Consider the following 25,997-nt stretch of genomic DNA (forward strand, 5'->3'; position numbering starts at 1 on the left):
TATGGTTATAATAAACCAACTTATTAATTGGCATCTGTGCCTGGGTGTTTATATAATGAGCAGCATGGAAGCCTCTACTGGCATATGCATCCAGAGAGAAATCCCTTAACTACTTATTTTTTATACTGACAGTCAAATGTTTCTGCTGGATTCATTTGTTTTCTAATTGCTATATTTTATTTTGTACTGAAGGAATTGAATCATATTTTTGGTTATAATGTGTTGGCTTTTATATTGTTCTTTTTACCAATGTTTGCATTTGTTGATCCAATTCAGCATATATTCTATTGCCTTTTTTGTTACAACTTGGTTGTGCTTCCAAGAATGTTCATATCTGCTGCTCTTCAGAGTGGGTGTGTTTAATATCTACACTTTATTTTTTTTATGATTTGCATTTGTTGGATTATTGCATCATTTTTTATTTTGGTTTGCAATGGCTGATGCATGATACATATATTGCGAAATGCATCAACCACTGCAAAACTGTAACATGATTTGCACTTGGCTGCATTTCGTGCCATGCTATTATGGCTTGCATTGTTTTTATTGTGACTTGCATTGCTTGTTGCATAATAACTGTGAGTGCGCTCTAGCCAATGCAAACCATTAAAAAAAAAAAGTATAAAAATACAGCTCATATGACCTTGGTATACAACTGCACGCGTGTTTCCAGGAGATAAAAACGCATTATAGGGCTCTGAAAGAATCTGCACATTTCCAATTGCACTTTAAGGGCTCTTGTCGTTGTACCTTTAGAGACTGAGAGGAGCAAAGCCAGGCGGAGAGGGGAAGCCTGGATTTTCACCCAGCATTGTCTGCTCTTGGGGAGACCCCCAGCCAACAAATCTTTACAGATTTTGGCCGCAAGTCCCCCACAAACCAACCTAGATCTTGCCTCTCCTGAGGAAGGAGCATGTTTAAATGTCATATACACCCGCTGACCTGGGAATAACCCCCTACTGTTTCTCTCTTCTGCCCGCTGGTCCAACGGAGGGAGAGTGCGGGGAGACAGAATGGAGGAGCGCGGGGGATGCTGGGACTTGCAGTCCTCAGGACTACCGCTGTCCTTTCCCATGCTCGGTGCAAAAACTGCCTTCCCCACATGGCTTTGCGCCTAGGCGCATGAGCTCTCCATAGCTTTAGCGCATCTATTATGCTGCCTTGCTGAGGATAAAAAGAAGAGCAACTGGAGGGACTATAAGGCAAACGTTGCTGGAGCTGCCGGGGCAAAGTAATCTATTTAATCTTACCCTTTATTCGTTCGATGCTTTGTTTTGCATTGCTAGCACCGGGCCATGGTTTCTGGAGGAGGGGGAGTGGGGAGGGGGTGAATGCAAAACCCACTTGGGAAAGGCTAATGCGCTCTTTTTTTTTTTTTTTTTTTTTTTTTTTTTGCAAGCCCTTTAACGCTCCCCTTGGTTCTGCAGCCTTTGTGCATTGCAACAATGTAACAAAGCCAGCTGGAGATCGGATACAGTGTGGCTGCTGATTTCTCTCTCTCTCTCTCTCTCTCTCTTTATATTCTTCTTCCCCCTCCTCCTTCCTCTAACCCGGCGCCCAAAGCAGCCCCATAAGGAGCTCTGGGGGGGATGTCTGCAACTGAGACCCTGCCTCTCGCATTGCATCCCCCTCTCTGCCGATCCATCCCCCCACGCCCCATCCCCCCAAAACGCACAGACTGGAGTTTGTGCGGCGCTGGGAGGTCGCAGTCCATCGTCCTTACGGAAGGGATTTTTTCCTCTCTCTCTCTCTCTCTCTCCTTCTGCCCGCCATCTTTTGAAGGGGAAAATTAGGGGCGAGGAAAAAGGAGGGCTTCAGGCTTCATGTAAAATCACCATAATAATTAATAAAAGAGCCAAAGACCCGTTCGTAGCTCAGGCCACGCAGATGGGTTTACAGCTCCGCCAATCCCCTGCAAGCAAATGGCTAGTCAGTTACAAGCCCCTAGTCAATTTCACAGGAGCACAAAGTATTCCCCCCCCCCCCGCCCTTCCCCCGGTCCCCTTGGTTGAGCTCTGAGTTGCAAGAAGCCGGAGAGAAGGAGTTGGGGCCGTGGAAGTGTTTTCAAGGCGCGGAGTTGGTCTCTGCTGTCTGGTTTTTGTGCACCGAGCTCGAGGGTGCCCGGGTTGTGTGTCTGGCCAAGAAAGGGCAGCAAACTGCGAAGTGTGTCCCTGGGAGAAAAGCTTCTAATGTTGAGTGATCACTTGATTTGCTCATAGCCATTTCCCCACCCTGGTTTACTACCCTGCAAGGTAGGAGAGGGTCTTAAGCAGGTTGCCTCGATAATAGTATAAAATGCATGTAAACATGGGGGGCGGGGGGGGACTGAACCAAACTCCTGCAAATAAATTAAAAGAAAGGGGTAGTTGCCTAAAGTGACACATCTTAAGATGTAAATCTCGGTGAGAAAAGAAATCTGGGCTACAAATAATATTTTGTGTGAAATCCAAATAAAAGAACGGTCACTGTGCTACCAACAGTGCCTCACATGGGGGAAAGAGAGGAGTTAAACATTTAAAACTCTAATGTCACTCTTTGCCATTTATACTTTTTGTTTACTCTTTGCCCCAACTTGGAAAATGGAGCTAGCCCACTGTTTCCAGTCTAGTCAGTTTCACTTTCAGGCTTTCACACTATGCTGCAATGTTTGGGTTACAAACATCACAGTGGGAGTGTTTTAGCCTAAAGGAGAAGTCCTACAGAATATAAATCCGGAGTCAATTTAACAAGGTTCTTTAGGAAATGTAACATCCCCATAGAAAGAACCCTTGGTAGGGCAGAGAATGATCTCCTTTCCATAGGTTTTCTTTTAACCATCCTGTAACAGGTCTGCCACATGGATATGTTTTTCCATTGATAGCTATAGGAATGAAAGCAAAAAAAACAAACCCAACCTTTTAGTTTAGAAGAGAAATAACACTCTCATTAACGCTGTGAAAGCTCTCTCCTTTTAAATACAAGCCTTAAAATTCCAGTTTAAGCCACTCTGCATTATTAAATAGTAGTTAGGGGAAAGCACAATTAGCAAAGCGCACCTGGTGTCCCCTGCTGGGGAAGAGCTGTTTTTGACAGGCTAGTTAGTATTTTTAATGCACACAGAGTTATGCAAGTCATGCTAAGGGGATGTCTCCAAATTAAACTGGAAATTAAGATCAAAGGCTGTAACACTGTCCTTAGCTCACCCTGTAATATGTCAAGGTGTTAGATAGGACTTGGGTCACCTACCATATGTGCTATAATATTCAGGTTCATGGGGAATGGGGGGGTTAAAACTGCAGAATAAATTGTTTCCTTCAAGAACAAAAGGTGAGATCAATAATTGACAAATAATTGCAGTTTTGTATTGCTTTTATCAAAGTAATACTTTGAAAAAAGGGGAATACGCTGCATGTGTTAAGTGCTCTCCTAATGTGAAGACCATAGAACTAGGAGACCAGGACTGCTCCAAATGACCTCTAATATATTTTGTTAGCTTAGAATTTTAGGGAGTTTCAAATTATACACCTGCAAGGCTTTGCTGAATAGCATGGCTTCCAGCCTAGATGCCTTGTTTTTATAAAAGGGTTTAGTTCACAATCTCTTGTGGGTGACTAGAATAAGCCCCAAGATCGTATTTCTCTTTTCCTTGCCTCAGTCAATTTAAAATACGCATTCCCGTATTTGGTGCTTTCAGACAATGCTTAATAAATGAGGTGGGCATGTGTGTAAGAGTTGTACTCTGAATCCAGTGTAAAACTTGACCACAATTCTATGTGCTATGCTGTATATACAGTATTTGATGCATGTAACTGTTCATACCAAAGACCCTTATTAGAAATGATGGTTATACGTGCAGGTTAAAATTTTCAAAGATGCTTAAATGATTTAGGAGTCTAAATCTTATTATCAAAAGTGACTTGGGCACTTAGGGGCTAAAGCCCATTGACTTCCAATAAGATGTAGCCTCCTAAGTCTTTTGAAATGGGACTTAGGTGACTTTGAAATGTTTGCCTGCAGTCACTTTTTAAAACATCAGCTCAGGCATTTTACATTTATTCTTTTTCTTTTAATGTGCTGAGAGTTTAGTTTCTATTGTAGGCGACCGTGTTCTTTCACATTTTATTTTTAAGTGAAGCTGGTTTTGTGAGAGAGTGTCTGAAAATGAAACCCATTTGAAACCACAGTTATGCGTTCCTGCACCGCTAAAACTTAATGGGTGGACTGCCATAAACCAAAATTTATGCAAAGATCTGTTTCTCTTGGGCTAGAGACTTCGTATTACGCAGCGGCATCCCAGAATTATGTTTCCAACATAAGTCTCGTCCCGTAAAACTAGGGGACAATAAGAGAGTTTCTTATAAACTTAAACCATGACCCCAGATTCTGTGATCTAGTCTGTCTGAGTAGAGCCCCCTGGGCTGCACAGACCCATTGATGCAAATGTGATTTGCATGTGTTGAGAGGTGAGGATTGCACTTGCATGTGCATCTTTAATACATGTCCATGTGAAATGATATAGCTTAACATTTATGTTGTTCAGATCTTTTAAAAATGCACCTGTACAATAACGGCTTGGCCCGACATCCATTGCAGTCTGTCGCCAGGTCTACACAACAACGTTTTGCTGGCATAACTATGTCAGTTAAGAATGTACAAAAAATCATAACCCTAACCGGCATAGCTATGTCAATATATTCAGTTTATACTGGCAAAAGATCTAAGCTGCGTCTCCATTAGGGAGGATAGCTACACCAGCAAAGCCTTTGTAATATAGACTAGGCCTTAGACTCTCACTCATTCTCACCTGAGAATCTGTAAGCCTGATAGTTCTCACTGGCAGCACAAATGCCGCAACAGTCTAACCAGTGGCACTGGAACCCTTTTAATAGTGCTGAAAGCCAGCCCCTTTACCCCTCTTTGCACCCCACCCCCGCACAGCTAGGGCCGGGAGCAGTGCTGTGTCTTCGGGAGGGGGGACCCGGACGGGGGCAAGGGGACAAAGACTGGGGGTGGGCACGGGGCTGGCAGCTAGGACCCCTTTGTGCGGGGCCAGTAGCAGAGCCCCAGCCGTGGGGCTAGTAGCTGGAAGCAGGGGGGCCAGGTGTGGGGCCCCGGGCGTGGGACCAGTGGCTGGGGAGCAGGGCCTGCGTCCGGGACCCAAGCCGCTGGCCCCATGCAAAACCTGGGGGTGCTTCAGTACCCCTAGTTCCCATGCCTGTAAGTCTAACCCCTCTTCTCAGCAACAGCCGAGCGATGTAAAGAGGGCTCACGTTTCAAAGACTTAGGCCTGGTCTACACTTAAAAATTAGATCGACCTAGCCATGTTGCTCAGGGCTGTGAAAAATTTTGCACCCTGAGTGCTGTAGTTAGGTCGACCTAACGGCCAGTGTAGACACAGATAGGTCAGTGGAATAGTCTTCCATCAACCTAGGTACCGCCTCTTTGAGAGGTGGATTAACTACCTCAACAGACAACCCCCTTCCGTCCCTATAGGAAGCGTTTACACTATGGTGGTATGGCGGCACAGCTGCTGTGCTGTGTCTGTGCCACTGTAGTGTAAACTTACCCCGTTACTTTTACACAATATATCACTCTCCATCTACTTTGGTGTACAATTACTATACATTCGGACTAATTTACACTTGTTTAAATAAATGAACAAAGAACATTTTGCAGCGCAGCATCCTTGATTGTTCTTTCATACCACTTATTCTCCTCTTTGCTTATTTGCAAAATTCATTAATCCACAGTGGTCTCCCAGTCATTAGCTGGAGCCCTTTGTTTTGTTTTGTTTTTAAAAGTACTGCATTCTTCTGCAGTAATAGCCCAGAGCACTCTTGTAAACAGCGGAGTTCTGGGAATTAGCAAGGTGCGCCTTACCCGTTGTCTGGCACCGTGTTCAGTGGGCTGATGGTTTGCACCCTCAGGAAGTTTGCGGATGACACTAAGCTGGGGGGAGAGGTAGATACGCTGGAGCACTGGTGGGCAACCTGTGGCCCATGGGCCTCATGCATCCCGTCAGGATAATCTGCTGGAGGACTGCCAGACCATTTGTTTACATTTGCATGGCCGCCCGCAGCTCCCAGTGGCCATGGTTCGCCGTTCCTCGCCAATGGGAGCTGCGGGATGTGGCAGCCAGGCCTGCGCTACGTCCCGCAGCTCCCACTGGCTGGGAACGGTGAACCACAGCTACTGGGAGCTGCGAGCGGCCAGGCAAATGTAAACAAATGATCTGGCGGATTACCCTGGTGGGCTGCAGGTTGCCCACCATTGTGCTGGAGGGTAGGGATAGGGTCCAGAGTGACCTAAACAAATTGGAGGATTGGGCTAAAAGAAATCTGATGAGGTTTAACAAGAACAAGTGCAGAGTCCTGCACTCTGGAAGAATCCCATGCAGGCTGGGGACCAACCGGCTAAGCAGCAGTTCTGTAGAAAAGGACCTGGGGATTACAGTGGACGAGAAGCTGGATATGAGTCAACAGTGTGCCCTTGTTGCCAAGAAGGCTAACGGCATAGTGGGCTGCATTAGTAGGAGCATTGCCAGCAGATCGAGGGATGTGATTATTCCCCTCTATTCGGCACTGGTGAGGCCACATCTGGAGTATTGTGTCCAGTTTTGGGCCCCCCACTACAGAAAGGATGTGGGCAAATTGAAGAGAGTCCAGCGGAGGGCAACAAAAATGTTCAGGGGACTGAGGCACATGACTTACAAGGAGAGGCTGAGGGAACTGGGCTTATTTAGTCTGCAGAAGAGAAGAGTGAGGAGGGATTTGATAGCAGCCTTCAACTACCTGAAGGGGGTTCCAAAGAGGATGGAGCTCAGCTGTTCTCAGTGGTGGCAGATGACAGAACAAGGAGCAATGGTCTCAAGTTGCAATGCGGAAGGTCTAGGTTGGATATTAGGAAAAACTATTTCTCTAGGAGGGTGGTGAAGCACTGGAATGCGTTACCTAGGGAGGTGGTGGAATCTCCATTCTTAGAGGTTTTTAAGGTCTGGCTTGACAAAGCCCTGGCTGGGATGATTTAGTTGGGGTTGGTCCTGCTTTGAGCAGGGGGTTGGACTAGATACCTCCTGAGGTCTCTTCCAACCCTAATCTTCTATGAGTCTGTGATTCTCCAAAATGTCCCCTCTCATGCTGTTAGTTTCTGTTGCATCTTACTGTGGTTTCAGCTTTCTTTATGTAAATCATTATTTCTTGATGGAGGTGGCACACTGGCCAGGCTCTATTAGTTAGAAATACCTCTTGTGTGGTTTTATACATTGCCTGCCACTAGACCCTATTTTAGAAGGCCAGGATTTACAAACAAAAATCCTGCTCCTGGATACTGGTGTGGAAGTTTGCAGTAACAAGCTGTTAGATAAAGCTGGCCAATGCTGCTCTTTATCATTACTTTTTAGTAGAGTCTCATAATTGATAAGGCGCAAACTAAAGAAACACTTGTATCTATTTTGGGTGCTCACCTTGCCAGGACTGGTTCTCTTCTTAGCTCCTTGTTTTGCTCAGTCGGACAAGCAGGCACCATAGCCCTTCATACAAATACTTATTTGTTTGTCCTTTCCCGCCTCCCAGTCCCATCATTCTGGTTGCAACTCAACTGTCTCCTCCCGCTCACCAATACAATGGGCCTAGAAAGTACTATTTGGTATGAAATTTCAAGGAGTTGGGAGATGGGTCAGAACCAGGGTACCTGATCCAAACACTCCTGAACTTTGAGGAAGTTTCGGTCCAACCTGCATGGCTTGGGCCCATTTCTGGTTGCCATGGCACCTTGAGAATGTTCCACCAGGTATGTTTCTTGAGGACCCCTGTTCCGTTCTGTGTGCCCTAATCAAAGGCCGAACGGTGGTGTCCCCACTCGTGTTGTGAGCACTAACTCCCATGAATATATTGCAAGTCAGTGTTTACCTGTTTACCGGTGTGAGTAAGAAGTCCACAGTACAGCCCTTTTTTGGCTGAAAAGCCCCTTTTTTAAAAGAAATCACCTGTTTCCGCTAATGTGGTCTTGCCAGTGGTGCGGCTAGAGCGCAACTTTGCTAAAACAGTTTTAACAAATGAGCAATCGGGCTTCAGGACATCTCTACATAGCACTGTCCACACACACAGTATGCACTGATATAACTAACACACTGTCGACAGGAGAACGTTGCACTGGTATCACTTGAATCCTATATAGTTAGTTAAACCAGTGCAAAAGTCTGTGTGGAAGCTCTCCTTTCGGTATAAAGCCTAGTTTACATGCAGTTTTTGCACTGGTATTACTATTTTGGTTAGGGTATGTGTGATTTTTTTCACTTATACTGGCACAACCCCTAGTGTAGATGCTGTGCCCTATACCGGTATGGTTTATTCCCCTTCCTGTGTGGGAATAAGCTATACTGGAATAAGAACTTTTATATGACTATATCTATGTGGGGATTGTACTGTTTTAATCATACTTGTATACCTAAAACCAGGGGTGGGCAAACTTTTTGGCCCAAGGGCCACAGTGGGGAATAAAAATTGTATGGAGGGCCCATGAATGCTCACAAAATTGGGGTTGGGGTGTGGGCTCTGGGGTGGGGCTGAGAATGAGGAATTTTGGGGTCTAGGAAGGTGCTCTGGGCTGTGACCAAGCGGTTCAGAGGGCAGAAGGGGTATCAGGGCTGGGGCAGGAGGTTGGGGTGTGGGGAGAGGCTCAGGGGTGTGGCCCCCAACCTAGTGCTCCCTGGAGCGGGGCCGAGACGCATGGTGCAGCCCTGGACCCAGCGTCCCGGCCGGAGCGGGGCCACACCACACAGCTCAGCCCCTGACCCAGCGCCCCAGCCGGAGCGGGCCCAAGCCACGTGGTGTGGACCCCAACCCAGCGCCCCTGCCGGAGTGAGACCGAGCCGCGTGGTGCGGCTCAGGGGCCGTCTTAAAACGGCTCCGGCGTGCGGGCCGTAGTTTGCCCACCCCTGCCTAAAACAGTATCACTTTTGTGTGTAGGCGAGGCCTAAAAATGGCTGCTTATGATTTAATTAAACTTGTTCCTGACTGACTTAAGCTAAACCAAAACCAGCCACTCTTAAACCGAAGTAAGTGTGTCCACACACAACCTTTCGCGCCTGTTCAATTACACTGGTTTAAATTCACACCTTTAAATTATAACGGTGCCATTTTCTTGTGAAGACAAGACCTTTACGTTGGTTTAGAAGCAGATTTAGTTAAATGGATGCAACCCACTTGTATGGATGCTCTTAAACTGATTTAAGAGTGCCTCATATTTATTTACCTCGGCTTTGTCTGCAGGGAAAGGTTGCCCCGGCATAATTTACAGTGTGAATTTGAGCCCATATTTAAATTGGTGCGAACCCTTGTATAGGAGTTGTTTTTTGGTTTAAGGTCTTGTCTACACACACAACTATAACTATGCTGGTATAATTAAAGTAATGCAGCACAGGGTATGTCTACACTACAGACTTCTGCCTGCCTAGCTGTGTCAGTCGGCACCTGAAGGGGGGTGAACCTTGACCACCGTAACTGCGGCAACAAAGGCTGTTAGCGCTGACACAGTTACACTGGCAAAACTGCCCTTTTATCAGTAGAATTTATTTTGGTTGGGGGGCAGCGGTGAAATAAGTAATACTGGTAAAAGCGCAGCTTTGCCTGTGTAGCTGCATCCACACTCGGAGTGCTTGGCCGATATAGTATATTGCAGCGGTTCTCAAACTGTGGGTCGGGACCCCAAAGTGGGTCACCGCCCTGTTTTAATGGGGTCTCCAGGGCTGGCGTAAGACTTGCTGGGGGCCAAAACGAAGCCCGAGCCCCACCGCCTGGGGCCAAAGCCAAAGCCCGAGGGCTTCAGCCTTGTGTGGCGGGGCTCAGGTTACAGGCCCCCGTCCTGGGGCTGAAGCCCTTGGGCTTCGGCTTTGCTCTTGCCCTGGGTAGTGGTGCTCGGGCTTTGGCTCCCCCACCCGGGGTGGCAGGGCTCAGGTGAGCTCAGGCTTCGGTCCCCCCTCCTGGGGTCGTGTAGCAATTTTTGTTGTCAGAAGGGGGTCGTGGTGCAATGAAGTTTGACACCCCCTGGTCTACGGGTATAGCTCCACTGGTAAGTTGCTCCTAGTGTGGATATAGTTATGCTGGAATAAACATGCTTAGGGCAAGTCTACACTACCCCCCTGAATCGGCGGGTAGAAATCGATCTCTCGGGGATCGAATTATCGCGTCTCGTCGGGACGCGCCAATCGATCCCCGAATCGACGCTTCTACTCCACCAGCGGAGGTAGGAGTAAGCGCCGTTGACGGGGGAGCCGCGGAGGTCGATTTGCCGCCGTCCTCACAGCGGGGTAAGTCGGCTCCGATACGTCGAATTCAGCTACGCTATTTGCGTATCTTAAATCGACCCCCCCGTAGTGAGGACGTAGCCTTATACGGGTCTAGCTATTCTCATACAGGAAGGGAAATAAGCTATACTGGTATAAGGGACCTTTAGACGGGTATAACTGCTATGGATTGTATACTGGTATAGCTTCATGCACCTTTATGCTTGTCCACAGTAGGGATGTACCAGTATAACTATGTCAGTAAAAAAACCCAGACCCCTAACTGACATGGTTAGACCGTACTAAAGCAGTATGTAGGCCCAGAGTAAGGGCTGGTCTACACTGACTACTTACGCTGGCATAGCTGCATGTCTCAGGGGTGGGAAAAATCCACGCCCCTGCGTAGACAGTGCTAGGCCAATGGAATTGGTCAGTCAGTCTAGCTACCACCTTTCGGGATTGTGGATTAACGACAGTGACAGGAGAACCCCTCCCGTCGCCATAGTGAGTGTCTATAGTGACAGCTGCTGTAGTGGCTTAAGTGTGTAGACCAGGGGTGGCCAACCTGTGACTCCGGAGCCGCATGCGGCTCTTCAGAAGTTAATATGCGGCTCCTTGTAAAGGCACCGACTCCGGGGCTGGAACTACAGGCACCAACTTTCCAATGTGCCGGGGGGTGCTCCCTGCTCAACCCCTGGCTCTGCCACAGGCCCTGCCCCCACTGCACCCCTTCCTGCCCCCTCCCCTGAGCCTGCCGCGCCCTCACTCCTCCCCCCATCCCTACCAGAGCCTCCTACACAGCTGATCATGGCAGGTGGGAGGTGTGGGGAGGGAGCGGGAGGCACTGATTGGTGGGGCTGCCGGGCAGGAGTGCTGCAGGTTGGAGTGGGGGGAGCTGATGGGAGGCTGCTGACATATTACTGTGGCTCTTTGGCAATGTACATTGGTAAATTCTGGCTCCGTCTCAGGCTCAGGTTGGCCGCCCCTGGTGTAGACATACCCTAAAAGTGGCTTTTTTTTTTTTTTTTTTTTTTTAAATGTAGCTTAAGCCTGGTCCACATTTATCAGTTTTGCCAGCATTGTTTGGTGAGTTAGGGGTGTGGATTTGCCATCATAGCTGTTCTGGCCAAAGATCTATTGTAGACTCAGCGATATGGGGCAAAAATTCTTTTTTGCTGGTATAGCTTATATTGTTCAGGGAGTTGGTATAAGCTATTACGGCAAATCTTTTAAGTGGAGGTAAGACCTTAGTTGATTCCTTACTGATTTAAGGCACTTTTAAGCCAGTGGAAGAGTGTCCACATGAAGGACACATAAATTTGTGCCAATTTAAATGAATTAGTTTCTAAACCAATTTTGTTAAATCAGTACAACTGTTGTTGATAAAGTCTAAGGCTTTGTCTACACTGGCACTTGCATCACTAAAACTTTTGTCGCTCAGGGGTGTGAGAAAACACCCCCCTGAACGACAAAAGTTTTAATGATGAAAAACGCCGGTGTGGCCAGTGCTTCATCGCCAGGAGCACCGTTCCCGCCAACGAAGCTACCGTCCCTCGTTGGAGGTGGTTTTATTTTGTTGCTGGGAGAACTCTCTCACGGTGATAAAGAGCGGCCACACAGTGCACCTGTGGCTGCAGCAGTACAGCCACGCCGTAGCAATGTGTGCAGTGTAGACATAACCTAAATCGTCTTTGCTTTTAAAATATATTTCAGTCCACGTATTTACTGGGAAGTATCCATCATGAGAACTGAAATACTAGCTCACTGATTCTGACAAAGACATCTTGTGATGCAGCCGCCTTACTTACTTGACTTGTCGATTGACTCACTAATTTTGCAAAGTTCAGTAGCCTGTGTTGAGTTTCCCTATTGTCAGTGTGAATTAGTAAGTGCCTGTGCTTTTCAGCCTGGGTTTTCAAAGGAGTTTAAGGGCGTTAGAAGCCCAGCTATTGTAATGAGAATTGGGTGTGTCATTCACTTGGCCCCATTTGAAAACCCTAGCCTTAATATTAATGTGTGATTGGTTTGCGTGTGTTGGGTTAATTAAGTTAAAAAGCAAACAATCATCGTCATTAATATTTTTGCCTTACAGCAAATCCATTCTATTTGGTGATCTGAGACTTTATTTCGTTTTATTTTTGGAGCAAGAGAAGCAATTGCTGGCACAAAGAATGTGTTGGAGGGAAATCTTGGTGACGGGAGTTGCTTTCTGTTGAATCAACACAGTAGTTATGTTGTGTCTTATGAAATGCTTCTGAGCAAGTCGGCATGTAGTTCTGTCTCTGCGTTTGGAACTTTGTCTTAATTATCAGTGTTCGCATTGAGCTGAACCTTGGGATGAGGTTCAGTTCAGGGCCATGTGCCTGACTCTCCTGAAGGCATTAGGAATTCTTATGTGTAACCAGACGATACAAATCAGTATTACCCAGAATTATGTGTTTTGCATATCAGATGTATATGGGGACGATGATCTTCCAATTAGCCAGTAAAATATTGGACCCCATTTTTTTTGCATTGCCTCTGTATGTACTGTGCTGCCTACCACGCCTTTTGAAACTACTCTGCCTTTAAAAAAAAAAATAAATTAGGAAGGGATATGTTGTTGCATATATCCTCTTAAAAACAAATCCAGATGGAAGTTGAATGTGGTTGTGTCTACAAGCACAATCTGGAAATACTTCAAACTTTCCCTAATTGATATCTGTTTATAGGGACCTACACTGGTATCGTATTTATTGTTTAAAAGCCCTTCCACAGATTGCCTCAATATTGTGGGAAGAATTATCAAGCAAATGGCGATCTGAGCTTCTGCAATTTCTTCAGATGACAAATAACGGTCCTGTTTCTAAAATGAGCCCTACAGCATCATCTAGATTCTTATATGGCTCCTAGTACTGCAGTATTTGACACCTCACAAACATTAATGATTTTCGCCGTGTGTCATGGGAAGTACTGTCATGCCCATTTTACAGAAGGGAAATGGAGGCACGGAGAGAGAGAGACTGATTTGCCCAAGGTCACGTGGTGTGTCAAGGCCAACAGCACCAGGAATCGCCCCCAGTCTCAGGAGTTCCAGACCAGTGCTTTCACTGCTTAGCGCTCCTTTGCTGTAGCTCTTTGCAGTGGTAGTGCTGCTCGGAGTTGTTCTGTACAGTGTTGAATTGTTCTCTGTGTGTTTTTTCTTTTTCAAAAAGCTTTCTGTCCAGTAACTTTTCTCTTTGGAAGTGGGAGGGTGGGAAAGGAAACAATTATGACAAACGCTGCTAACTGTAGCGGAAAGACTGTACATAATTTCCTAACATAAAATCCGACTGAATCAAGGCGAGTGTGTGGTTCTCTTTCTAAACGTGCATTGAGCACAATACTCAGATTGAAAAGGGGAAGAACCGGCTGCTTTTTCTGCGCTTTTACATTTTAGTTTAACAATGCAGATCACATCCTTGAAAAGGGAAAAAACCTGCTACGGTGGAAACATATGATAATCCCACAGGAGTTCTGAACCTTGTGTTCTGCTTTCTGGATGGACACAAATGCTCCTATTATGTGTGTGTCATCTGGGCTTTGTACTAATGCCGCCGTATTTTTATTTAAAGCAGAAATCTAGTTTTCTTGCCTGAAATTGGAAAGTCTGTTTCCAGGAGATCGCTACTGGAGGATGAATGTTTAATAATGTTCATTATTGGCATGGCACAGAATGGCTGAGGCAGTTTCCAGATGGAAAGGAAGGTAGAGTCCAGGCCTTTAGAGATCCTGCTTTACAGAGTGATAGTTTAGGAATGGGACAACCTATGGGACATGGTGTGGCCTAATGGCAGGGGTGGCCAACCTGAGCCGGAGAAGGAACCAGCATTTATCGATGTACATTGCCAAAGAGCCACAGTAATACGTCAGCAGCCCCCCCATCAGTTCCCCCCAGCCCCCTCCCAGTGCCTCCTGCCCACTGGCAGCTCTGCCAATCAGCGCCCTCCCCTCCCCTCCTGATCAGCTGTTTCCTAGCATGCAGGAGGCTGGGGGGGGGGAGGGTAGAAGGGGAGGAGCGAGGGCACGGCAGGCTCAGGGGAGGGGGCGGGAAGTGGTGGAGTGGGGGCAGGGCCTGTGGCAGAGTCAGGGGTTGAGCAGTGAGCACCCCCCGGCACACCGGAAAGTTGGCGCCTGTAGCTCCAGCCCCGGAGTCGGTGCCTATGCAAGGAGCCGCATATTAACTTCTGAAGAGCCGCATGTGGCTCCGGAGCCACAGATTGGCCACCCCTGGGCTCGGGGCACTGGCGTGGAAATCAGGAGACCTAGGTGCTAGACCTGATCCTGCTAGTGACCTTGCGCAAGTTTTCCTTCAAGTTATTGAGGGCAGGGACTCTGGCTCTGCATGTGTATGGTCCTCTGATGTTGGCTGGAGTCTCTAGGTTTTCCCATAACACTAATAATAAGCAGAGGTGTCAAGGTGGTACATGGTCAAGTCTTGGCAAAGGTTAGTTTTAGATGTTTTACCTGTCAGTATGAGTCAGCTGGATTCCCTGGTGGGGCTTTGGGAGGGATTTGAAAACGGGGAGGTAGGAGGCCTTGCCGCTGGGCTCAGAGATGGCATTCCATGGGCGTGGAAGAACATTTAGCGTGAAGCTGTCAAATGGCGTGCGAAGCTGGCATCGCCGGTGCGGCTGATGGCGGGGGAAGGTGATGGGAAATGTGATGCACTGAAATGAGCCTGGACTCTCCTCCTATAGCCCTACACCTGGAGTTTCACTGTCTGCTTGTTTGTCAGGGAAATTATTAAAGAATGGACACTCTCTTTGCCTTAAAGGTCCACACGCGGCAGGCAGGCTCCTCCATCGACTCCGCATACTCCTCTTGCGGAGCAGGATTACCCGCGTCGACGAGCACTTCCGGGATCGATTTATCGCGTCTAGACAAGACACGATAAATCGATCCCAGAAGATCGATTGCTTGCCGCCGAACCAACGGGTAAGTATAGACGTACCCCCCAGACAGAGAGCAGATTCTTCTGCTGCTCATTTAAGCACCTTGTTTCCCGAAGTCTCTTCATTAAAACCGTGTGGAACCCCCCAAAACTAACAGCAACACAGCATGTCTTTCCGAGAGTCAAAACTGGCTCACGGTGGGTGACAGCACCACCTGGTGACGCGTCGCCTGCCCTAACAAAAAGTTTGGAGATTATTTCTGTTGTTCCCGGTATGACAGCTTTTAAAAGCCGCAGGTCTCCGTGCAGGAAGTTCTTTACAGAAGGTGCATGGCGCACGTCTGAATGTTTGCAAGAACGGGGTATCTAAGAAACTGAGCTCTGGAGGGGCGTGGTAAGGCGTATTGCAACATTAAATCACCACCAGGAATAAAGGCTTCAGTCCATATTTATCTGGTAGACCCTTCGTTCATTAGAGGTGGCCAAAAAACTGTTCTAAACACTGCCAACATGTACGCAGTCACAATTTCCAATACTGACTAGTAACCTTGGGTGCCTGTTTGAGGCATCCTTACACGGCCTGATTTTTTTCAGCATGTGTCCTCTGCAAATCAGACTCCTTGTAGGTGTCTCAAGTTGGGTGTCCAAAAATGAAGCTCCTGGAAATTGCCGGTTGCTTTTGAAAATCTTGGCCATCTGGATTTACCTAAGGGACCCCCTGGCTCCTTCGGAGGAAACACCTGCTCATATATTCTCCAGCGAGAGACCAATGGGGCAAAATCCTTTGAAATAATCAAGCAAGTATTAAACACCCAAGTCGAAAGCCAAGTAACTGCTTTAATCTCCCCGCGCTCTTTTCTTTCCTCTCTCGCGCAGAGGTGAGCTAAGGGCAGAGTTGTGACCATAACTCGGAATCTTCGACTTTAGCTGGAGTTATTCTGGTTAACAAATAAATCCGTGGCATTTGGAGTTAATGATCTGGGAACAACAACGGAGGCCAGTGGGGACTTTCAGATCATGGGGATCTGCAGTGTAACAAAGTGGCATCCTAAACAGGGCCAGCGCTTCCATTTAGGCAACCGAGGCGGTCGCCTAGGGCACCAGGATTTGGGGGGGCGGCAATTCGGCAGTGGGGGGGGTCCTTCACTCGCTCCGGGGACCCGCCGCCGAAGTGCCCCGAAGACCGGGAGCGCGGAAGGACACCCCCCGCCGCAGAATTGACGACGACGACCAGGAGCGTGTAAGGACCCCCGCCTAGGGTACCAAAAACCCTGGCGCCGCTCCTGATCCTAACGCAAAATCCCGGTTTCCTGTCATGATGCCAGCTGCAAAGACCCCCCCCCCCCACACACACACTTTCCCTCCCAAGTTTTAAGGGGAGGCTTAAGGTTTGTGTCGCATTATTTGGCAAGTGCCGACTTCGAGCGACTGGCCATCTCCAAGTCCTGTTTGCGAATTGTACTCCCCTTGCATTTGCAGCACAGCTCCCAACTCCCATGTGTCACAAGCAGCTGAAGGCTGCCCAGAAGCTGTTTGACGGGCTCTGGAGGGCAGGAGGCGGGGAAGGGTTTCTGTAAGTCCCTTTTTTATTTTCTCCGGAGCCCCTAAGGGAGGGGCTGTCAGATACACGATCTCCAGCTTACACCCTTCCCCCCCCCCCCCAAAAGATTTATGTTCTCATTTCTGGGTGGGTTGGAACTCTTCCTTTTTCTCAGCTCTGTCAAAGTAACTGTGGAGTTGGTGGGCCCGGACGTGAATAGAAAGCACCTCCCCTTTTAGTTTGCAATAAGGACGAGCTTTAAGAAAACCCACCCGCCCTTGCTCCACACAGAGCAGCAGTCTGTTCAGTGTTCCACGTTGCCAAAGGAAGTGGCAGAACTGTTAGCCAAAGCAGCAGGCTTACTGGGACGATGCACGTTTCACGGGGTTTTATATTCTATTCTCAAACAGGCTCCCCCAGTCGGTGGGCTCCATCAGTGGGGTGAGATGTTCTCCTCGGGATGGAGGGAATTATTAACCTGATTTCTCCAGGCCAACTGTCGCTCCGGCGACTGACCCATGCACGCCACGCAAAGCTAAAAAAGAAAAGAAAAATCCTCTAAGCCCGGCTGTGTGTCTGATGACTAGGCTGGCTGAGTGAGGAGCCAAAACCCGCAGCCGGGATGGATTCCGCGGTGGGGAAGGCTGCAGCGCATTTAAGCGGAACAGTCTGTGACTCAGTGGAAGCAGAGATTTCTCTGCGAGTTTGGGCTCAGGTTTTGTTTTGAATGTTTTGGTAAAACTGGGAGCAATTTCCTACAAAGGACAGAGCAACCCTGGGCCTTATGTTTAGTGGTGCAGGGGTCAGATTTAAAGTGGCGATGTCAGTAATTGCAGATAAGCATCCAAAAACGGCATGAGCCATTTTTATTGTTACTCAGAATTACAGAGCTGGGGACTATACAGGGGAAAAGAGATGATTTAAAATGGAAAAATATTGCTCAGGGGCTAATATGAGTCTCTGTTTAGGCCCTGATCAGCAAGGCACTTACACACACATGCACAAAGTTAAACACATTCTTAAGTCTGTCTCTATGCAGTAAATCATTTAAGTACATGCTAAGCTCTTTCTTAGATGGTAAGCTCTTTTGGGGCAGTGACGGCCGTTCTGTTCAGCGTCTGTACAGCATTTAGCACAATGGTCCATGACTGAGGTGCCTGCATGCTACTGCTATACAAATAATTGATGGCTGATGTCAGCGAGATTTAAGCATGTGCTCAATTGCTCTGCTGAACTGGGGCTTTACAATCGGAGCCACATGCCGCGTAATTTCACTCTGTAAGCTCTTAGGGGCCGGGACAGTCTTTGGTCTGTGTTTGCACCGTGCCTAGCACAATGGGATCCTGGCCCATAACTAGGGCTGTAGCCACTACGGTAATGCAAAGAGTAAATAATAATACAGGGTTTGCGGCAAACCTCTGCCCGGGTTAAAAATTTCGCCCTGTGTGCATCAACATACACTGCAGTCAAAGCTGTGTACCTGCTCCATTGCTTTTGGCACGTGATTCTCATCAGCGAAATATCAGGAAGTTCGTCAGACACGTTCTGGTCTCTCAGGGCCTGTATGCGCTACCACTTATGTCGGTATAATTTATGTCGCTCACGGGTCTGAATAAGCCACGCCCCCGAAGTGATGTAAGGCAGTGCTTCTCAAAGTGGTGGTCCGCGGACCGGTGCCAGTCTGCGAGCCATCGGCTGCCAGTGCGCGACGAGTTTCCTCATAAGAGCGTCAAATAGGATAATAATACGGCACCGGTCCCTGGCACATTGGAAAAAAAAAATTGCCGGTCCCCCACATCAGATAGCTTGAGAAGCACTGATGTAAGGTACACGACCTACACGCCAGTGGGGACAGCGCTCTGTCGGCGGGAGAGCTTCTCGCGGTGGTGGAGTTATGCCAATGGGAGAGCCAAAGGGAAGGGGGACCCCTAATCGCACTCACCCCCTTTGCTGCTCCCATGAATCCCACCTCCACACTCTCTTTGCCTGTTGTTGTTAGGCTTTAGCACTTCTATTGCAGTAGCACCCAGAGGCCCCAGCCAAGATCAGGGCCCCCCTGGGCTGGGTGTTGTGCACGCATCTAATAAATGACCAGACTTCGCCCCAAACTAAAGACCGCAAACAAGCTAAGCTTCCCCTGCCTTTGTCTTCATGCTGCCCCCTCTGGAATCCCCTCTTCATCCCTGCTTGCCAGCTACTAATCCTCCCTGTTCCAAATTCCTCAAAGCTGCTACCCCACTACTTGCTTGTCATTTAAAGATGGGGGCAAGAGACGTAAAAAAGAGAGGAAAAGCTAAATCAAAGCAACCCCTGTGGCAAACAAACAGGAAGCTATTCAGGCAAGGGTTCAAGGAAGGGGCAGTGTGGGAGAGCTCAACTCCCCCTCCTCTACTCAAAGCACGGGAAGGGTTTCTCCTCTTTCTGGCGTCGGAGAGTGAGAACAGGTGTCTCTTAAGAATTCCTGCTCCTGTTTCAATCTGCTTTAAACCCGGTGTGTGACTGAACTTTCCTCTAGGCGTCCTGGTGTGTTTCACAGGGAAGGGACCATGTCTTCTGTATACTGTCTTCCAAGCGTAATTAGGTCTCATGACCCTTGCGAATTGTGACATCTGGCCTTACCCTGTCTGCTTGTCTGTCTGCCCTTTGCTTGTGAGCTCCTCAGAGCAGGGACCATCCTTAAGCATTTGGAAAGTGCCTAGCACATAGTGGGTGCTACTATACATGGAAAATAATGTCCAGTCTCCCTGGATGGCAGGGAATAGGACTGTGTGGTGTATTGAGGACTGTGTTGGAATTGGAAGCTATCACTTGGAGAGGGTGTGGTGGGGTGGCGGTCTTAGTCCTGCTTGCAGGCTCGGGGACTCTGTAAGAAAGCATGCAGCCACAGAGTCAGTTCTGGAAAGAGCCAGCTTAAAGCAAGGTGAGGTGAATTGTGCCTGGTTGCCTTAGGGAGCAGCCTGTTTTCTCTCTCTCTGGTTTTAGGTTTTTGTGTGTTACCATTCTGAATTCTAAGAAATAAAGTAGTGTTACATTGCAGCCTTCCAGCAAGTGTATTTGTTTTTATCTAATTTCTCAGTGTGTGTGCTGAAAGCATAACAGACTACTGCAGTTCTTTCTTTCCCAAGTGAATAAAGTAGGCTGTCTCTCTGTATAAATGCTCTGACAGATCTGTGACCCATTGAATGGTGAAACATATGTACAAATAAATACTATTTTGAGAGGGGGGGAAATGTTGGCAAATGTTGGGGTTTCTGGGCTCTAGCCTGTGATAGGGCTGGATTAGGACTGGGCTGCGTGGACATAAGAAGAGATTAAAAACTCACGTGAACTGAGTAGCCAGCATCCTCTTGTGTTTCTATACATAATAAATCATACAGCAAAACTCCCAGGCCCAGCTAGAGGGAGAAGTTCTCTCTCAGCTCTGACACACTCTGAGTGCTTTCATTCACATGATGAATCAGCTGGCAAATACACATCAAAGCCTTCTGTATGCTAATAATGATTATTTCCAGTGTTGTTGCTTTAACAGTATGAAAAACACAGAAATAGGCACATTTTAACTAGATCTGGTCTCAAGCGGCAAGATCGAGGATTTGAATGATCACACATTCAGCAGCATTGGTATGCAGAGTTTTGGTTTAGAGCCATCTTTAATTGTAGCCAATGGGATTGCAGTATGCAAATAAATTAGGGTCAATTGTAGGAGGACTGGCTGAGTTGCCTCTGATGTCACAGACCCACCTCCTGTTCTCCCTAATGTACTTAACTTTCTTGATATTTAAACTAAAGTTTTAAAAGATCCTTTCTGGTTTATGTAATTAAGTTTTACTTAATTACTGTTCATATTACGGTGCTGCCGAGAGGCCCCAACTAAGATCAGCACCCCACTGTGCTAGGTGCTGTGGAAACACACATGTTCAAAGATTAGAAAGCCACAAGTGACCCCTGTGATCACCTAGTCTGACCTTCTTTATAATACAGGCCATGGAACTTCCCTGAATTAATTCTTGTTTGCACTGGAGCGTATCTTTTAGAAAGAAATAGCTCCTGTCCCAAAGAGTTTCAATCTAATTAGACAAGATTGACAAAATAAGGCAGAAAGGTGGTGGTATTATCCCCATTGTACAGATGAGGAAATGAAGCACAGAGAAATTCAGTGACTCTCCCAAGACCACGTAGAAAGTTGACCCCCTATCTCCTGGATGCCAGTCCAGTGCCTTAAAAAAAGAACATCTCTTCAAGTTAGAATGTTATGAAAACAGGACGAGAAGATGCAGGGAAGTTCTAACAAAAACGGGATTTTTGTTGTTGAAGATCTTGCGTTTATCCTCAATAATGTAAAAACACAATAGAAGGCAATCTTGAGATGTGGTACATAGAGTTAAAAAAAGTGACCGATGCCCTGCAGTTAAGGTTGCCTCAAAACATTAGTTCCCAAATTTTCTTGTTTTTAATTTCAGTCTTTGAAGGGGATTCAGCTCATTCACCAAAACACTGAAATAAACATTAGATTCAAAGGATGTACCCCAAGGGCTGCAGTCAGGGTTATATGTGCTGCTTAGATGACATATGGCTCTTAGTCGGTGGGTGTCTGAAATCTGCACAGAGTCCCAGTTCAGAGCTGGGGTTGAGGGAGATAAAAGGGAGAGGGAATCATTATGACATTTAATTTTTTTAAAAATTCCTGTTGGATTTGTTATTTTTTTCTTGAAATTCAAAATTTTGAAATATTTTGTCAAACAGGGAAAACTGTTGTGAAAATGTTTTTTCCTGTTTGTATTTCAAACTTTGAAATGCTGAATTAAGTCCACTTTGTGAAGTTTGAAAAACGTTGACCAGATCACACCAGTCTCGCTGTTTTTCCAGTCGCCCCACCCACCTGGGGCTCCCATCCAGTCTCTGTCTGCCAATGACACTCGACAAAAACAAAACCCTCTTAGTTGGAGGGTTTCACTGTGCAAAGGGGACACAGTTGGGGGACAGCATTACCTTATGTGAGGGTTGAGGGGAACAGTGCTGTAGAGAATGGCCCCACACCTACCTTTCCTTGCCCCATGGAGCTTGAACCCCATGGATTCCATCATGTGAGAGAAAAGGGGATGGATCTTCCCATTGCAGGCCCTTCAGTTTGTGGAAGCAGAGCTGATGATAGGGTTTATTATATCTTCTTAGGGTGTAAGAGAATTTTTACATCCTGTGAATAGATGCTGGTTTGATTCATACTTGGACTCCTGTTTTCTATGTACACATCGTAGGTAGGCTCCCATGTTTTACACACATGTGCGCACACCAGACATGGATTTCTTTGGGATTAAACACTTTTCTGCACAAAACCCTTTTTGAAATAGGAGCCCCTCCTGGGCACAGACAAGCTTGGCCCTGATTGGTTCTGCGCATTCTATTTTGGAGCTCAAAGTGGTGTCTGATTGGCCGAGTTGCCTCTTATGTCACTATCCCATTGCCATCACAAAATACTTTCACTTTGTTCTCTTGGTTACAGCGAGGTTCATGGAATGCTCTCTTTCTATGTAAGCTCGTGCCTTGGCTCCTTGCGTACAGCTGAGAATATTTATATTTAATCATTCCTCTCTTTTATGTAGATGCATGTTTCTATGCACAATCTATTTTTGTAAAACTCCCCTAAATTAAATAAGTGTTCAGTGTTTACTGCCATCTAATCAGCTACTCAAAAGGTAGGTTGAAGTTCTACACTTAGTCTTGATTTTCAGCTATGATGGTTAAAAACACATTAAATGAGAATTTTGTCTAGGATGTTTCTTTGCACTGTCTCCCTCTTCGCATGTCACTGCTGTTGCTGTATTTCCCTCTTTTGTGACTGGGTTTTCACCACATAGACTAGAAACATATGTCAGCGAGAGTATTTGTGTACTTGTCTGAATGTGTTTTAAATATTTTGCCATTAGAAAGAGTGCGTGGTCTCTTTACTGTGAAAAAATGTTGCTGTGGTTCTGATGTGGGTTGAACTCTCGAATGTTTATGGAAGATGACAAAACAAAGCTGTTTACCGTGTGGTATCCAAGACATAATGACGCTAGAGAGTTTGTCATCCAGGAGCGTGCTAGAGAAAACCTGGACCAAAGTAATGGAATTTTGTGTGTACTCATATTTCAGATGTGCTATTAAAAGACGGAACAGAACCATCTCTGTCTGTCTGTTCCAGGGGCTGACAAACTCTTCGATTGTTACTTGAATTGCAGGAGCACTGCATGGGAAATTGAGTGCACATTGTAGTCAGCCTAGTAAGAGACGGACCGAGCCCTAAAGAACTTCATGGTCTGGAGCACATCTAAATAGAGAGATTATCTTCCTTTAGCAATTAATCTGACCACCTCCCCTTCCAGTCAAGATTCAGTTCTCAACGATGCGATGTACCTAGGACAATTGCAGCAAATGTTTGAGTATGGCACAACTGGCCCCTCCTCTTTGTTTCCACCTGCTTCTGTACAGTCCAGCTTCTTCTTTGCAATGAATAGCTGAGATGCTGGTAGAAGCCGATGGAACAAGGAGCCAGAACCAACATCATGAGACCAGCCAGTTTGCCGTAGATCACTAGCAAGTGCTCTGCAGTTCATGGGTTTGGGAACTGCTGATCTAATCTATGCATCTAGGTTTTTGTACCATGCCCATCATTATGGTATCTGAGCTTGACAGCAAATGCAGTGGATCAGGTAGGGTGACCAGACAGCAAGTGTGAAAAATCATGACGGGGGGTGGGGGGTAATAGGAGCCTATATAAGTAAAAGACCCAAAAATCGGGATTGTCCCTATAAATTTGGGACATCTGGTCACCCTAGGATCAGATGAAGGGATTGGGTTTAGCCATGTCTAGGGTGTGTATTGTTTTTGAACATGTGTGTTTCAATTAAATGTCTGTATTTACACTCCACCTCTTCCTCCTCTCTCTCCTGGTCTAGGTTGCATGGTTGGGCCCTGGAAATGGGATGTCAGTCCCATTCAGGGAGCATAAAGGAAGACAGAGAATCTCCTAGTTGCCGCTGCAACAGTAAGTGAGACCCAGAGGTAGGAAAATGTCAACTGTCACATCAGCGATACAGGCTCCCCAGGGCCCTGTCAATCCGCCCCCCCCAGAAGTCACCAACCCCAACAAGCCCGGGCGGAAGACCAACCAGTTGCAGTACATGCAAAATGTTGTGGTGAAGACCTTGTGGAAGCATCAGTTTGCTTGGCCCTTCTACCAACCCGTCGATGCAATTAAATTGAATTTACCAGTAAGTATTCTTTCCTTTGCTTTGTGTCCTCTGCCAGGAGAGCTCTGCTTTAGCGATGTGCAATTTCTGCTCATGTGAAGTGAAATGTTGTTAGGTTCCGTCTGATTCCCCAACTCCCCAGAGTGGCCGGGCTGAGCACTGACCCCTGCATAGCGAAACGAGTGGGGCAGTCATTCGTTTCCCAGTGCCCTGAATATGAGACCACCTTTCACAGACCTGACTTCTTCGTAACTAGTAGAAGTTACGTTAACTCTGATCCATTATTAGATGGATTTTTTTTTTTAATTTTATTTTTTGGTTCTGTTTATTAAGAAGCTCCTCAGGCCTTTGCTATTTTTGAGTTTTTGTTGTAGATTAGACTGTTACTTAATAGCTTCTGACCTATGCTTAAAGAAAGAGCATAAGGAACTGCGTTTTGGAATTATGCAATGGGTTTTCCAAGAGCAGCAGATGTCCCTGAAATCTTTGGGTCAGGAATAGGAGCTGGAACACTCAAGAACTGAAATAGTGTTTTCACTTAATGTCAGACTCTCTTATCTTTGGCCTGGTCTGCACTAGAAAGGTTTACTGGCATTGCCGTGTTGGTTAGGAGGGTGAAAAAAATCATGCTCCCAATCAACCTAGCTGTGCTGGCAAAAGCCCTAGTAGATGCAGTTATAAGTGGGGGGAAAAAAGTCCTTTTGCCAGCTTATCCTGTTTGGGGAGCTGGTTTAAGCTATACCAGTAAAAAACGTTCTTTTGCTGGCATAAGCTGCCTCTCCATGGGGCAGTATAACTATACCAGCAAGCCCGTTTAAATGCAGACAAGGCCTTTGTCTCATAAAGAAATGCTACACAAAGCTGTTTTTTAAAAGAAACCTCTGAACATCTTAGTTCCTGCTGAATCTCTTACGGTCTGCACACATTCACCTGACGGCAAAGACAGTTTCCCTATTAACGGTTAGCATGAACTTGCCTCCCCAGATCTCCGCTCTAGGAGTCAGCACCAAGCCAGTCACTGCTGGAACCTTTCAAGGAAATTGGTGCTAACTCCACCTTGCTTGCTCAGACTATGATCATAGCAGCGGAGGGACTGTGCATCTGATTTCCAGAGGTTCTGAGCACCTTGGCTTCCGCTTTGACCTACCTGCCCACCTCATTAGTTGCAGAGCAAAAGGGTTTATTTAGGGTTAATTTTTAGTTAAAAGTGGTAGGCATGTTTTAAATCCCATTCGCTGGTAGGTATTTTTTTCAATCTTGTTCTAGTTCTGACATTTCAGGATTGCCATTTGCAAATCAGACACCACCAGGAAAGCAGGGTCTTCACTTTATGGGAAAGGTGCCTCCTGTCTGATGTCCCCCATTGGGGAGGGGGAGCTGTTCTCATTGGCGATGTATAGGGCTTATTGCGTCCTGACCTAACAAGCTATCTTTACTGTTTCTTGAACAGGATTATCACAAAATAATCAAAAACCCGATGGACATGGGGACAATTAAGAAGCGACTGGAACATAACTATTACTGGAGTGCCAGTGAATGCATGCAGGATTTCAACACAATGTTTACAAATTGTTACATTTACAACAAGGTAAAGAATGCAGACCAACTCCTAGCTGTGGCTCTGAATAGGGAAGCCTGCGGGTGGTTAGTCCACTGCAGCTTTTGGCGAGGGATAACTTGTGCACAAAACCCTCCTGGCAATGCCATTAATGGTAATCATATTACTTTTAAATGTACAAAGCTGTCTTTGTGTTGCATGTTTCTTTGCCCGCACTGGTTAAAATGGCAAACGTGTTCTTAACTATAGGTAGAATTAATATCTTGGGGTTACACAGCGAGTCAGCCGAGACTTCAGCCCTTTAATTTCACGGAGGAATTCTTTCAGATTAGCTAATGTTTGCACAACGCTTTGTAGATGTTAAGTGGAATATAAGTGCTAAGTGTTATTCTCTTTGTCCAGTAGTAACTAATATCAGATACTCCTCTCAGCAGCAGAGGGCAGGTAAATAACTCCTATCATTATATCCGCTGTCCATGCCTCATGCGTTCTTCCAT

The 25,997-nt window shown here is 46.6% G+C and overlaps 1 protein-coding gene across 2 annotated transcripts in view; it reads left to right on the forward strand.

Annotated features, from left to right (window-relative positions):
* The first annotated feature begins 1,156 nt into the window (after positions 1-1,156).
* Positions 1,157-25,997, forward strand: part of BRD3 (bromodomain containing 3) — a 49,796-nt gene continuing 24,955 nt past the window's right edge. For both annotated transcript variants that reach the window (XM_054007901.1, XM_054007903.1), the window contains exons 1-3: positions 1,157-1,231; positions 23,649-23,963; positions 25,393-25,530. In XM_054007901.1, coding sequence (XP_053863876.1) covers positions 23,763-23,963; positions 25,393-25,530 — 339 coding nt within the window. In that variant the 5' untranslated portion in view covers positions 1,157-1,231; positions 23,649-23,762. The remainder of the gene's footprint in view (positions 1,232-23,648; positions 23,964-25,392; positions 25,531-25,997) is intronic.

The sequence above is a fragment of the Malaclemys terrapin genome, chromosome 17 (assembly GCF_027887155.1).
Source record: "Malaclemys terrapin pileata isolate rMalTer1 chromosome 17, rMalTer1.hap1, whole genome shotgun sequence".
NCBI lineage: Eukaryota > Metazoa > Chordata > Testudines > Emydidae > Malaclemys > Malaclemys terrapin.